The 14,065-nt window shown below is 37.9% G+C and overlaps 2 protein-coding genes across 4 annotated transcripts in view; one reads left to right on the top strand and one right to left on the bottom strand.

Annotated features, from left to right (window-relative positions):
- Positions 1-2,049, bottom strand: part of CREB3L2 (cAMP responsive element binding protein 3 like 2) — a 106,119-nt gene extending 104,070 nt beyond the window's left edge. The window contains exon 1 of one of the 2 annotated variants that reach the window (XM_034672854.1): positions 1,911-2,049. Coding sequence is in view for 1 of the 2 variants with exons in the window: in XM_002914201.4 (XP_002914247.1) it covers positions 1,358-1,459 (102 nt within the window). In the remaining variant the exon portion in view is untranslated. Of the gene's footprint in view, positions 1-1,357; positions 1,862-1,910 lie in introns of those variants that run through there. The other variant, XM_002914201.4, reaches the window with a different exon arrangement.
- Positions 2,050-2,238: 189 nt separating this feature from the next.
- The window catches only part of AKR1D1 (aldo-keto reductase family 1 member D1), a 79,870-nt gene continuing 68,043 nt past the window's right edge, over positions 2,239-14,065 (top strand). Inside the window, exons 1-3 of one of the 2 annotated variants that reach the window (XM_011218327.3) lie at positions 2,239-2,294; positions 2,574-2,631; positions 3,373-3,639. The gene's annotated coding sequence lies outside the window, so the exon portion shown is untranslated. Of the gene's footprint in view, positions 2,295-2,537; positions 2,632-3,372; positions 3,640-14,065 lie in introns of both variants that reach the window. The other variant, XM_034672859.1, reaches the window with a different exon arrangement.

The following is a 14,065-nucleotide window of genomic DNA, read 5'->3' on the forward strand; positions in this document are numbered from 1 at the left end:
CCCCCCCACACACACACAGTTAAAATGCAGCCCTTGTCAGTAGAAACACCTGGAGCACCCAATTACCAGAAGATATCTGAGGACCAGTGTGCTCTAAGTTCTGTACTGACAACAGGAAGCACATCTGGGCCCTCAGTCCAAATGCAGCCCACGTGGTCTCCTCAGGGAAAGCCTCAGTGAGCAAAACCCAGATCACAGTACACATCTGGCTTTTGCCCCAGCATGAACTACAGCTCCCTCTCGGCCCTGGACTCTGCATTTTTTCCACAAGCCATTCTCAGCCATCACGAATGCTTGGGTGGGAATCACTGGGAGGCCCTCATCCCTTTTCCCAAAATAACGTCAACCAGAGGCAAAGGCCAAGGAGGTGGAGCCGGCAGGCCATTTTGCAAAAGTTTCAAATATCCTGGCACTGACCCCCTTAAAAAAATCATGAAGGGGAAACGGCCAAGCTTCTCCTTTTCCCATTAGCATTCTCTCTCTCTCTCACTCTCTCTCTCATTACAAACTTCTGCATTTATAAGAAACAAAAAACAAACAGATCTCACATAAAATCATATTAACATTGCTGGCTGTTGGAAACAGAATTTCGTTTTGCAAATTTAATACCAAAAATGTGAAATTGAAACTTGTAAAAGAAATGTGCAGTAGTCCTGTGACAGTTCAATCCCCAAAGGGGTCCCTGAGGCATAAGACTGAACAAAGAACTGGTGAGCTGTCCCACCTTCTCCAAAGCTTTTCTGAAATATGCAACTGCCTCAGATTTTCCATGCTCTGCTGAGCTTTCCTCTGAAGAGAGAGGAAGCAGATTTCTTGGCTGTACAGCTAAAGAAACCAAATAATGTAGTCACTCTCCTAATATAAAAGGGGCTTTTCCAAAACACACACACACACACGTGTACTTCCTGAAATATAAACAAAAAAGTAAAGAGAGAGAGAGAGAATATGACAGCGAAGGAAAGAAAATGCCTACTTTGTTTAGTTTTTTAAAGCCTTCCCAAAAAAATCAGTAGCAAACTCAACAGTGGCATATTATTCTCCACCACCTCCCCCTTCTGCTTTACAATACTGAAAGCAAGAGCAAATGATATTGCAGATGTGAAAAAGACTCGGGAGTAGGGTATGAACTGCCAACGGCATTCAAACTGTCATTACTATTACTGAACTTTAAAAGGGCCAGCGGCCCACATTTACCTGTTTAGAGGGAAAAACCACACCTCTCCCTAGATCTCCTCACCGTGGGCATGCTTGCCTCTTCCCGAATACTTCCTTCCCAGGTCCCTGTCCCCAGTTGTTCCTTTAATGACAATACTTCCCCCTTGCAAGCCACCCCTTCCCCGCCCCGCCGAGTCCTCACCGTGTGGTACATGAGAGCCTCGGTTTCCCCGGGCTCTGACAGCTCGCTCAGCTTGCGGTCCCACTGCAGGACGCTCTGCTCCCCGCTCTCCAGCACCTCCATGCTGGTCCGAGGGACGCTGGGCCGAGGATGCTGAGGGCAGGAGGGGAGCGGGCAGAGCCGCCTCGGAGAGTAAGGTCCGGCTCCGCGGGGTGTGTGCGTGTGTGCGCGTGTGCCTGAAGCTTATGCACTTAAAAAGGGAAAACGTTCTCTGCTCTGCCCGAGGGAGTACTGCCAAGGGCTCCCGTCCGGTGTCCTCGGAAATCGAGAATTGCCGGGGGAGACAGGCTGTCCAGGGATCTAGCTGAAAGCTAACGGGCTTAAAGCAGGACGCTTATCCAAAATGAAGGCAGGAGATCAGCTCTCATCCCAAGAAAAATCCCTTCGCAATAAGCTCACTTTCCACTACTGCAACGGACACAAACTTTGAGACTCCCCAGGGTTCCTCAGTCCTGCTCCAGGACCCAGCTATGACTCCACCTCCCTCTAGGGCATTGACCAATCGGATACTCACCTCGCCCGCCCTATCCAATCAGAAGTCTGGCTTTCCGCCCCGTCCCGCCCGGAAAGGCTGGGCAGCGGGAAGTCTCTGCCCAGGCTCTGGAATGTGGGCGGGGAGCGCCTTTGGCGTCACCGGGGAACTCCTTCTGCCAGAGCTTAACCAGCCACAGCTCTTTGAGGCAGCGGACCAATGGAGTGCTTGAGTCTGGGAGTGATAGACTGGAGCTGTGGCCAATGATTAAGGGGCGCCTGGGAGGAACAGCCAATCAAATAGCGACAAGAATACATTTCATAAAGGAGGGAGGGTGAACTCAGTACCTTTGCTTAGAATCCACAAAAGTTAGCGCGCGCTTCTGGAAGGCAAGAGAGCCGCTGTGTGGGCAAATTTATATACTGTGTACGGTCTTAACTATTTTCTTAATGTAGATTAGCTCATTTGAGTTTTGAGATTTTTTAAAAATGAGTTACATATTCACAAATATAAATTTTCCCCATTGTGCATGAATTTGTACTAGCACAGTTCTAGCAAATTATCAGGTTGTTCATCACATTTTTCGCCCTCCTCCTGCTATGCTTTTCTCCTGAAATGATTTTTTATGGGCTTCGCTTTTTTTTTTTTCCCTTTCAATTCACTCTGCAGACACTTTTGATAAAAGCCAATGGCTTGCTTTTCCAGATCCTAAAGAGCTGTGAGTTAAGACCTTGAATTCGGGGACACCGGGTGGCTCAGTCAGGTAAGCGTCCCCCAACACTGTGATTTTTCTTCCTTTTTAGACTCACCCTTTAAGGGAAACAAAGCCATTGAAAATATAATTTGCTCGTTTTGTTTTTGACATTTTTAATTAGTTTGTTCATTTTAAATATAAAGGAGTCTGCCAATTGTCTTTAAAAGTTTCTTTCAGTGGAGCATTCAGAAATTAAGTATTTCTAGGTGAGTGGGGTCAGTCAAAGGTCTTGGAACTCTGTTGTCCTAAGCATCAGATTGTCATGTGAACTATTCCATTTCTCTGGTCCTATGTCCTCGGACTTTTGAGAATATTTTAATATTGAGTAGAAATTCCAGTTTATGGGCATGTACCTTCTTTATGTAATAGGTTTCTCATTTTTCTCTTGGCCCTTGATTTTCATTTTTCAATCTGCTCCCTCCTTCACCACATCCTTTTAGCATAACCCTCAACATGAGTAAGTTAGAAACATGTACATCCTCCTTAATGTTGGGATACAAACATTTATCTATCAAGCATTTCTGCTTTTGACGAAGTCAGCCCCTAGTTATCACCCCATGTGGTAGCTTCGAAGATGGCTCCAATCATGCAGCCTCCTGGTGTTTATACCTTTGTGTTAACTCCCTAACCTTCAGTGTGGGCTGGACTGCCTTCAAAACACGGAATACGGCAAAAATAATGGGCTTTCAAGAAAGATTCTGGCTTCTCACTTGCTTGATCTCTCTTGTTCTCTTGCTTCCTTGCTCCAAGGAAAACCAGCTGCCATGTGAGCTGCCCTGTTGAGAAGTCGACATAGCGAGGAACTGAGGGAGATGTCCAGCCAATAGCCAGCAAGGAACTGAATCCCTCAGTCCGACAACCCTTGAGCAACCACGACCTGCTAAGAACCATGTGAGTGACTCTGGGAGCAGATTCCTCCCCCCAGCCCCAAGGTGGAGATAACTATAACGTTCTCAGAGACTGAACCAGAGGACTCAGCTAAGCTGCACCCAGATTGCCAACCCACAGACACTAAAGGTAATACACGTATGTTGTTTTAAGCCACTAAATTTTTTCTTCATAAAATAAGTAATATAATAGTTGGTGCCCTAAATGTTTGATGAAATTTACCTGTACTCCAAAAACACTGTCACAATCCCTAATGGTGAGTTTTTTCATCCTCCTTTGTTTAATGTTTCCTTCTTCCATTCAGTGTACACAAGACTTCACTCCAGTTCATTTCTCGTTCCATACTTGAGTCTAGCATCTGTCCTTTCCCCTCTCATTCTTAGAACTTAGCAAGTGCGATGACTTTTTTTCCCTCCAGCTTCTCTGTCATCCTTAAAAAGTAGCAGCACTTGCTCCCCTATCTTTTTAAATTTTTTTTTAGATATAATTGACATATAATTGTAATTGACTAATTACTTTCGTTTCAGGTGTACAACATAATGACTCAATATTTGTATATATTGCAAAAAAATCAACACAACATCTGGCTACAATGTGATGTACGTTACATTCCCAGGACTTATTTATTTTATACCTGAGGAAATTTATACCTTTTGACCCACTTCACCCATTCCGCCTACCCACTCCTGCCTGTGGTAGCCACCAATCTGAACACTCTGTATTTATACATTCATTTTTTTGTGTTTGTTTTTATATTCCATATATAAATGAGATCATACAGTATTTGTCTTCTGACTTATTCCACTTAACATAACACCCTCAAAGTCCATCCATGTTGTTGCAAATGATAAGATTTCCTTCTTTTTATGGATAAATAATATTCCATTGTGTATATACGCCACATTTTCTTTATCCATTCATCCACTGATGGACACTTAGGTTGCCTCCATGTCTTGGCTATTATAAATAATGCTGCAATGATCATGGGGCTGCAGATACCTTTTCTAGGTTGTGGTTTTATTTCCTTCAGATGAACACCCAGAAGTGGAATTGCTGGGCCATATGATACTTCTATTTTTATTTTTTTTATTTTTTATTTTTATTTTTATTTTTTTAAATTTATTTATTCGACAGAGATAGAGACAGCCAGCGAGAGAGGGAACACAAGCAGGGGGAGCGGGAGAGGAAGAAGCAGGCCCATAGCGGAAGAGCCTGATGTGGGGCTCTATCCCATAACGCCGGGATCACGCCCTGAGCCGAAGGCAGACGCTTAACCGCTGTGCCACCCAGGTGCCCCGATACTTCTATTTTTAATTTTTGGGGGGAACATCCATACTGTTTTCCATAGTGGCTGCACCAATTTACATTCCCACCAACGGTACATAAGGGTTCCTTTTTCTGCACATCCTCGCCAACATTTGCTGTTTCTTGTGTTTTTGATAACAGGTGTGAGATGATATCTCATTGTGGTTTGCACTTGCCTTTCCCTGATGGTTAGTGATGTTGAACATTTTTTATGTATGTACGAATAGATAGATAGATGATATAGATATAGATATATTTTAGAGAGAGAGTGTGTAACTGCGGTGGTCAGAGGGAGAGGAAGAGAGAAAATCTTAAGCAGGCTCCCCAGTCAGCACAGAGCCTGATGCAGGGCTCAATCTCACGACCCTGAGATCATAACCTGAGCCGAAATCAAGAGTTGGAGGCTTAACTGACTAAACCACCCAGGCACCCCAGTTCTTGATATATTTTGGATATTAAACCCATATCAGATATGTGATTTGCAAATATTTAATGCCATTTGGTAGGTTGTCTTTTTGGTTTGATGTAGCCACATTTGTTTATTATTGCTGTCATTGCCTTCGGTTTTGGTGTCAAATCCAAAAAACCAAACATTACCAATGTCAGGGAGCTTACCACCTATGTTTTCTTCTAGGGTTTTTTGGGTTTCATGTCTTAACTTCAAGTTTTTATTCCCTTTTGAGTTAATTTTTTGTATGGTTCAAGATAGTGGTTTTGTTTCATTTTTTGCATGTGGCTGTCCAGTTTTCACATCACCATTTATTACAGAGACTGCCCTTCCCCATCATATATTCTTAGCTCCTTTGTTATAAATTAGTTGACCTTATATGCATGGGTTTCTTTCTGGGCTCTCTATTCTGTTCCACTGATCTATCTGTCTGTTCTTATGCCAATACTATAGCTTTGTAATATAGCTTGAAATCAGGAAGCATGATGCCTCCAACCTTGTTTTACTTTCTCAAAATTGCTTTGCCTATTTTGGGATTGTTTATTCTATGTCTGTGGAAAATGTCATTAGAATTTTGATAGGGATTACATTCAATCTGTAGACCACTTTGAGTTATGTGAACATTTTAACAATATTAATTCTTCCAATTCATGAAGAAATATCTTTCCATTTGTTTGAATTTTTTAAAATTTCTTTCATCAATGTCTTAGTTTTCAGTTATAGGTCTTTCACCTCCTTGGTTAAATTTATTCCTAGGTATTTCATTCTGGTTGATGCAATTGTAAATGGAACTGTTTTCGTAATGTCTCTTTCCGATAGTTCATTATTAGTGTATAAAAATGCAACAGATTTTGTATGTGGGATTTTTGTATCCTGCAACTATATTGAATTTATTAGTTCTAACAGTTCTTTGGTGGACTCTTTAGGATTTTCCATATAAAATATTGTGTCATCTACAAACGGCAATAGTTTTACTTCTTCCATTCTTATCTGGATGCCTTTTATTTCTTTTTCTTGACTAATTGCTCAGGCTAGAACTTCCAGTACTATTTTGAATAAAAATGGTGAGAGTGGGCATGCTTGTCTTGTTCCTGATCTTAGAGATTTTCCCCACTGAGTATGATGTTGGCTGTGGGCTTGTCATATATGGACTTTATTATGTCAAGATATATTCCCTTTATAGCTACTTTGTGGAGAGTTTTTCTTATAAATGGATGTTGAATTTTGTCAAATGCTTGCTCTACATGTATTGAGATAATCATATGATTTTTTACCCTTCATTTTGTTACTATGCCATATCGCATTGATTCATGAATGTTGAACCATCCTCCCATCCTTGGAATAAATTCCGTCTGATTATGGTGCATCATCCTTTTAATGTATTGTTGGTTTTGGTTTGCTAATATTTTGTTGAAGATTTTTCCATCTATATTTATCAGGGATATTGGTCTGTCATTTTCTTTTTCTTTGTGGTGTCCTTGTCTGGTTTTGGAATCAGGGTAATGCTGGCTTCATAAAATGAGTTTGGAAGTTTTCCCTCCTCTTCTATTTTATGGAAAATTTTGAGAAGGATTGGTATTAGTTTTTCTTTAAATGTTTCATAGAATTCAGCAATGAAACCAGCTGGTCCTGGATTTTGTTTATTGGGAGGTTTTTGATAACCAGTTAAATTTCTTTACTAGTAATTTGTTCAGATTTTTTTTTCTTTCTTCATGATTCAGTCTTGGTAGGTTGTATGTTTCTAAGAATTTATCCATTTCTTCTAGGTTGTCCAATTTGTTGCCATATAATTATTCATAGCAGTCTCTTATGATCCTTTATATTCCTGTGATATCAGCTGTAACATTTCCTCTTTCATTTCTGATTGTATTTATTTGAGTTTTCTCTCTTTTTCTCGGGGAGTCTAGGTAACAGTTTGTCAATTTTTTTAATCTTAAAAAAAGTCTCTTAGTTTCATTTTTTCCCATTGTCTCTTAAGTCTCTGTGTCATTTATTTCCACTGTGATCTTTGTTATTTCCTCTCTTCTACTAACTTTGAGCTTCATTTGTTCTTCTTTTTCTAATTCCTTGAGGTATAAATTTAGGTTCTTTAGTTGGGATTTTCTTTGTTTCTTAATGTAGCCATTTACTGCTCTTCTACCCATTTTGATATGGGTTTTCTCTCATTTCCCCAATGTATAGGAGTCACTCAGCTAGTTAGGGGTTTTTTTCAGAAGAAATTGTTCTGTGTGTAGCTTCAGTGGGTCCATGGTAGAATGTGAGTTCAGGATTCTCCCACACTGCCATCTTGAATCAGAGCCTCCTTTCTGTTTTTGATAAATAAATGGTACCTGAATGATTAGAAGTCATATTTTCCCGAAACAAAAATCAAGTACAAAGCCAACAAGATATTTTCCTGATTTTTTGTGATATTATTTACTATATTTCCATGTGCCAATCTATTTACAAATTTGCCCTACATGTTATCTATGCCTTCATCCTAATTATTAAGACAAATTGTGTCCAGAATTGGGCACGTGACAGATTTTCACATCATGAAAATAAAACCTTCCTTGAAGGATGGCATCCCAGCGCATCCATATGCTTTCAGTCTGAGTATTCAATAAATATTAGTCTATTGATTTTCTGTTTTTATGTCCTATAATTTCTTAGTTGATCCACAAGACTTTGCTAAGTACCTTTTGAATTCCAGACATAATATATCCATATTTTCCAGGTATAAAACTTTCTCAAAAAAGGAAATAGAATCTCACCACTCACCCTTTTCCTAGAGTAATGGTTAGGGGAAGAAAAGGCCATGTTCAGTCAGGTATGAAGATATGACCCAATGGCAGATGTGTTCCAGTCTGGTATTTCTCAAGCTTTTCTGGAGTTGGAGATTAACTTTGACCTCAAGACTTAGCCAGTAGATGAATATCACAGCACCTAAGGAAATTTAAGTTGGTGGTAGAAAGATATGGTTGTTTTGGTTCTCTGTCTGAGAAAAAAATTAAAAAAATTAAATTTTATTCAATCCCTACCTTATAACTTACATGGAAATAAATTTCAGATGGACAGACTAAGGACAAAAGTATAAAATAAAATAAAACAAAATAAAGCTATCTAGAGGAATTAGCGATAAAATACTTTCATAATTTTAGTGTGAGAAAGGACTAGACATAATATAAAAGGCAGAAAATATATAGGAAAAACTAGATTTATTTATACATAGATTGATGTGCATATGTATGTATATCTGTGTGTGTGTGTGTGCGCACGTGTTTATCTCCGCACAGAATATGTAATTTAAGTAAATGGAATTAAAATATTATCCATGCTCTTGGTTAACCTGAGTCTTTTTTAGTGAAGGTCTTTTTTACTTATTTTTTCTGGTATCCCATCTCATCCCAAGTAAATGGTGTTAACAGACTAGTATGTACCTTTCCACACTTGTCTTTATGTCTGTGTAATTCTATACAAATATACAGACAGAGGAGCTTAATCATTGTTGTATTATGCACACTTCCTTGCATTTGGCTTGTCTCACTTAACAATAAAGCTTGAAAATCCCCCTAGTCCTCTGATACAGATCTAGTGTGTTCTTGTTAATGACTAATTGAAAAAGGACCATTAAAAGATATACTGAGACATATTAAACATTTTAAGATTTTATCTGAGCAAAAACCAATTGAATCAGACAGAATCCAATCTAGCAAATACAAAGGAGCTCCAAGGAGCTGGACAAAATGAAAAACTCTCATAGGCAGAAGAGAGCAGGAACAAGGAAGTTGTATGAAGCAAAAAAGCAGGTTAGTTATGCAAGGTTACTACCTTTGGGAGATGGCAGGGGTCTATCAGACAAATTACTAACAAGTGCTGGTCAGGTGGCTCTTGATTGATCGCATTTCTGGCAGCACAGAACCAATAATTAAGTAAAAACTTGGTTTGGTGATACGGAGCTTAGCATAAGCAACTCCATTTTGTGCCTATTGTCCTGTTTTTAACAAAATAAAGCACTTTTTATTCCCCAATTGATAGGCATTAACTCCATTCCCAAATTTTACTTCTGGAAACATCAGTTAGATGACATGGGAGAATGTGCTTTTCTCTTTTGAATGTCCCTCTAAGTGACCTTCTCCTAGTAATGGAAGATTAGGCTCAGGTTGTTGAATTTGACAGCCTACGAGCCCCAAGTGCCCAAGGAATGGAGACAGCGTTCCAGGAGTGGAACTTAGGAAGGAGTAGGGAGCTGAAGTGGCATGAAGGCCAGGGAAGGGACATGGGCTACAGGGATATTCTTTGCCATACCACAAGTTTGCCTCCGACCAATGTAGGGTCCTGACTTTAGGCTACTGTTCACACTGCATCACAAGAGAGGCCATAGATTACTTAAAGTAGAATGGAAGAGTCTGAAACTAAAGATCTGAACTAGAGGTAAAAGGAACTTAAGTTTCTGTGAGAAATTTGGTCATTTCTACAACACTGCCATCATGTGGCTGTAGGACATTGCAGCTGGCAAACCTGAAGTTTGGGTTGGAAGAGCTGTGTAATTATTAAATAGAATCAGTTCTCATGTTCTATCTTAATTTATACCTCCCAGGTCAAGGTATAAACATTTCCATCAACCTAAAGAGTGTCCTTACGCTATTTCCAATCAGTACTTCCCCATCGTCATTTTTTCCAACTTCCATTAGATTTGCTGTTCTTGACCAATATATAAATGGAATCCTATAGTACATACCCTTTTGTGTGTGGATCACAGTGTCTTTAAGTTTCACCCATGTTGTTGCATATAGTCAACTCTTTGTTATTCCCAGTAATGGGAACAAATTCTCCACAAACAGTGAATTAGTGAATACTGGGTCATTGCTTCTAGGGGAAATACAGCAGTAGGTTCCTGTGAATCTGTCTTAACTCACCTCATCAATACATATAAACAAACATAACAATATACATAAATGTATGTCAACTGATTAATACATGAAAACAAGCAAAAACAAAACAAATACTTTGTTTATGCGTGTTTCTGTTTAAAGATGCCTTATTTAATATATTTTGTTGATTCATTAGCTTTGAACTCACTGCCAGCAGCACTATATGAGCTATGTGCCTGAAAGAAGCTTATCCAACACATGTATTTTCTCTGTAAGGCATGTCACAACCTTGCACTTAGAAGCACTTAGCACTTCGGCACTACCTTTGGGCCATTTTAAACAGTGAAAATGCATGAAACATCTAAAAGCATGAAAATATGAAAAACCTATATAGAACTAAATAGACCACAAAAATAATGCATGTTTCCAATATGAGGGCTGAAACAGAAAGACAGAGCGTGGCTTTCTTCATCCTCACTAGAAACCTGCACACCAAGCAATTCAAAGTTTTCACTACTCTGTGCATGTCCATGAATGACCATGAATGCCGTATTGATTTTAGGCTTACCCATACCCGCACTAGATCTGTACCCATACATTTCAAATAGGAAAATTCTCAAACATAGAATCCATAGATAATGAGGATCAATTATATCTATACTTTGTTCTTTTTTATTGTTGAGTAATATTCCATTGTATGTATATGGCACTATCTGTTTATCCATTCACATAGACGGAATTTTGGGTTGTTTCCTATTTAGGGCTACTATGAAGTAAGGTTCTGTAAACATTCTTTTAAAATCTATTTTGTGAAAATGTACACATTTCTCTTGGAGGTGTGAAATTACTGTGCATATTCAGCTTTATTAGAAAATTTCAAACAGCTTTCCAAAGTGATTTGCCATTTTATACTCTCATCAGCAATATGAGAGTTTCATGTGTTCCACATCTTCACACCTGCCATTGACAGTCTTTTTAATTGTATTTGTTCGGGTGGGTGTGCACTGTGGTTTTCATTTGTATTTCTCCAGTGATTAGTGATGCTGTACACCTTTTTATACGTTTATTAGCCATCTGTATATATTTCTTTATGAAGCACCTTCTCAAGTTTTTGTCCATTTTTAATTGGGGTGTTTATCTTTCCTATAACTGATATATAGAAGTCCTTCTTATATTCTTCATATAAATCCTTGGTCAAATACATGTATTATGGGGGGGTGAGGGGATGGGGTAATTGAGTGATGGACATTAAGGAGGGCACTGGGTATTATATAAGACTGATGAATCACTGACCTCTACCCCTGAAACTAATAATATATGTTAATTTAAATTAATATATATATATTTTTAAAAATACATGTATTAAAACAAGTAATGTGACTATTTTCTCCCAGTGTGTGGTTTCCCTTTTTATGTATTAAATGGTGACTTGTGATGAGTGGAAGTTTTACATTTCAATTAAGTCCATTTTGTAAATTTTTTACTTAGGGTTAGTGCTTTTTGTGTTCTAAGAAATCTTTGCTTACTCCTAGGTAATGAAGTCATTCTCTTGTTATTCCTAAAAGCTTTATAATTCTACCTTCTATAGTTAGGTCTATAATCCATTTCAAAATAGATTTTCTATATGATGTGATGTAGAGATCAAGATTGATTTTTTTTCATACAGACATCCAATTACTCTAGTACTAAAAAACCCTCCTTCTTGAGAAGAAACTTGCATCAATTTGAGATCTTTCTTCTTTTTAATAAATGTATTATAGCTATACATTCCCCTCTTAATACTGCTTTAACTGCATCCTATATATTTTGATATGTTTTTTGATATGTTTTATGTTATTTATTCATTTGAGAGAGAGACAGAGACAGAGAGAGCACAGCAGGGGGAGGGGCAGAGGAAGAGGGAGAAATAGACTCCCTGCTGAGCTGGGAGCCCAGATGTGGGACTCAATCCCAGGACCTGGAGATCATGACCTGGGCCAAAGGCAGATGCTTAACCATCTGAGCCACCCAGGTGCTCCTATTTTGATATGTTTTGTATTCACTGTTTAGTTCAAATATCATCCAAGATCCATCGTAAACTTTCCTTTTTACCCACAGTTTACTTAGAAGTGTTTCTTCATTTCCAAATATGCTGAAATTTTCTGAGTATCTCTTAGCTATTGATTTTTAGTTTAATTCCGTTGTGGTCAGAGAGCATATTGTGAAACATAAGTTTTTTGATCTTTTGAGATTTTTTGAGACTTGGTTTATTTTGGTCAATGTTCCATGTACACATGAATGTGTCTCTCTCCCTCCCCCCTACCCTTCACCCACTTGTGCTCTCTCTCTCTCCTATCTCTCTAAAATAAATAAATAAAATCTTTTTTTAAAAAAGCAAAGATGGTAGTTCCTAGATCACACTGATACAAAGGTATGTTTTTCTCCCTGGGGTGATATTTTGGCACAATGCAAATTATCTTGTTGCCCAGTATACTTGGAAGTAGAGCCAATCACTGCGATATTCACTTAAATTGATTATTTAATGGGAGTTGCAAAATGGTGATATTGTAATTCTTACATGAATCATCTGCATCCTTCAGTCAAGAAGAGTCATCTCTCATCAAGTGGAGATGAACTGTTGTTCCTTACCAAAGGCAGAATGAAAGTTTAATTATTTTTCTTTAACTACCAATTTCTATTGTATCTTATATAATAATTGTCTGCAGTGGTCATCTGTAAATCTTTTCTGCTCTTCTTTTCTAGTAACTTTGGACTTGTGAAGTTGTATTTGTTTAATGTTTTTATAATCACCAATATTTTTGATAATCAAATTGCCCCAAATTTTACCAGTAGCAGCTTGAACAAACTGACTTCTGTCTTTTTGATGTCACCTGTTGATGCTTCCTTCTCTTGGCACATCCAGAAGTGACAAGCCCACCTTATCCTTTCCCAGCCCCAATCCATATTTGACCACATCTCTGAAGTGCCCAAATTCCCTAGAGTGTAGAAAAGTATGTAAATACCTAAATCTGAGCTCTAGCAAGGTTCACTGCTGAACATCATTGCTTTTAGCCCGTTCAGTATGCAGAATATATGCATATATTTTTAACTTGAATTTATATTGGTATATCTAACTCAGATTTAACATGACATGGCATGATTTTATATTTATAGCTCTCCAACACTGAAAATCTTGGTTCCTAATAATTTTAATATATTTATTTATTTGCTTTATCTTAAACATAAAATACTTTCAAAATTACAATACCAGTATTACTACTAAATATAAAACTATTGACAGAGGAATAAGATTTATTTGTAGTTACCTCATGCTCAAATTCATTCTTTTTTTTCTTTTATCCTTAATCTATATCTCACTAAAGATGTACAAAGGTCTGTGTTCAAAAGTCACTTGGAATAATTCTTTGTCTCTGAGATTATTTTATTAAGTGGACATACAGTTAGGTTCATTTGTTTCCATTTTTTTTCTATTTTTAAGGCTTCCCTTTTTCCTTTTATGATCTAATTTTTTAACATGAAAAATATATACTTTTAAGGTGGAAATTATGTAAAATATATATATATATATACTCACTAATTTGCTTTTATTCCAAAACCTTTCACCATGACTCCAAACTACCACCATCTCCACTAGAGGGAACTATTTTTATTCATTTCTATTTTGTCATTCCAGTGTTTCTCTTTCAAAACTTTCTCCTCAGCTTGCATCTTATAATCAATGAAATGTAGAATATCTGTGCAAAGCAATATATATTTTAGTTCTGACGACTTTTAAACTTCATAGAAAAGATACTTTACTGTTTGTTGTTTTCTAGGTCTCTTTTGGTAGCTCAGTATTCTGTTATGAGATTTGTGCCTGTTGTTCTGTGTAACTGTTGTATGCTTATTTTCATTGAAGTATATTGTTCCATTGTGTGAATACACTGCAAGTCATCTATTATCCTTCTGT

This window comes from Ailuropoda melanoleuca, chromosome 1, assembly GCF_002007445.2.
Source record: "Ailuropoda melanoleuca isolate Jingjing chromosome 1, ASM200744v2, whole genome shotgun sequence".
NCBI lineage: Eukaryota > Metazoa > Chordata > Mammalia > Carnivora > Ursidae > Ailuropoda > Ailuropoda melanoleuca.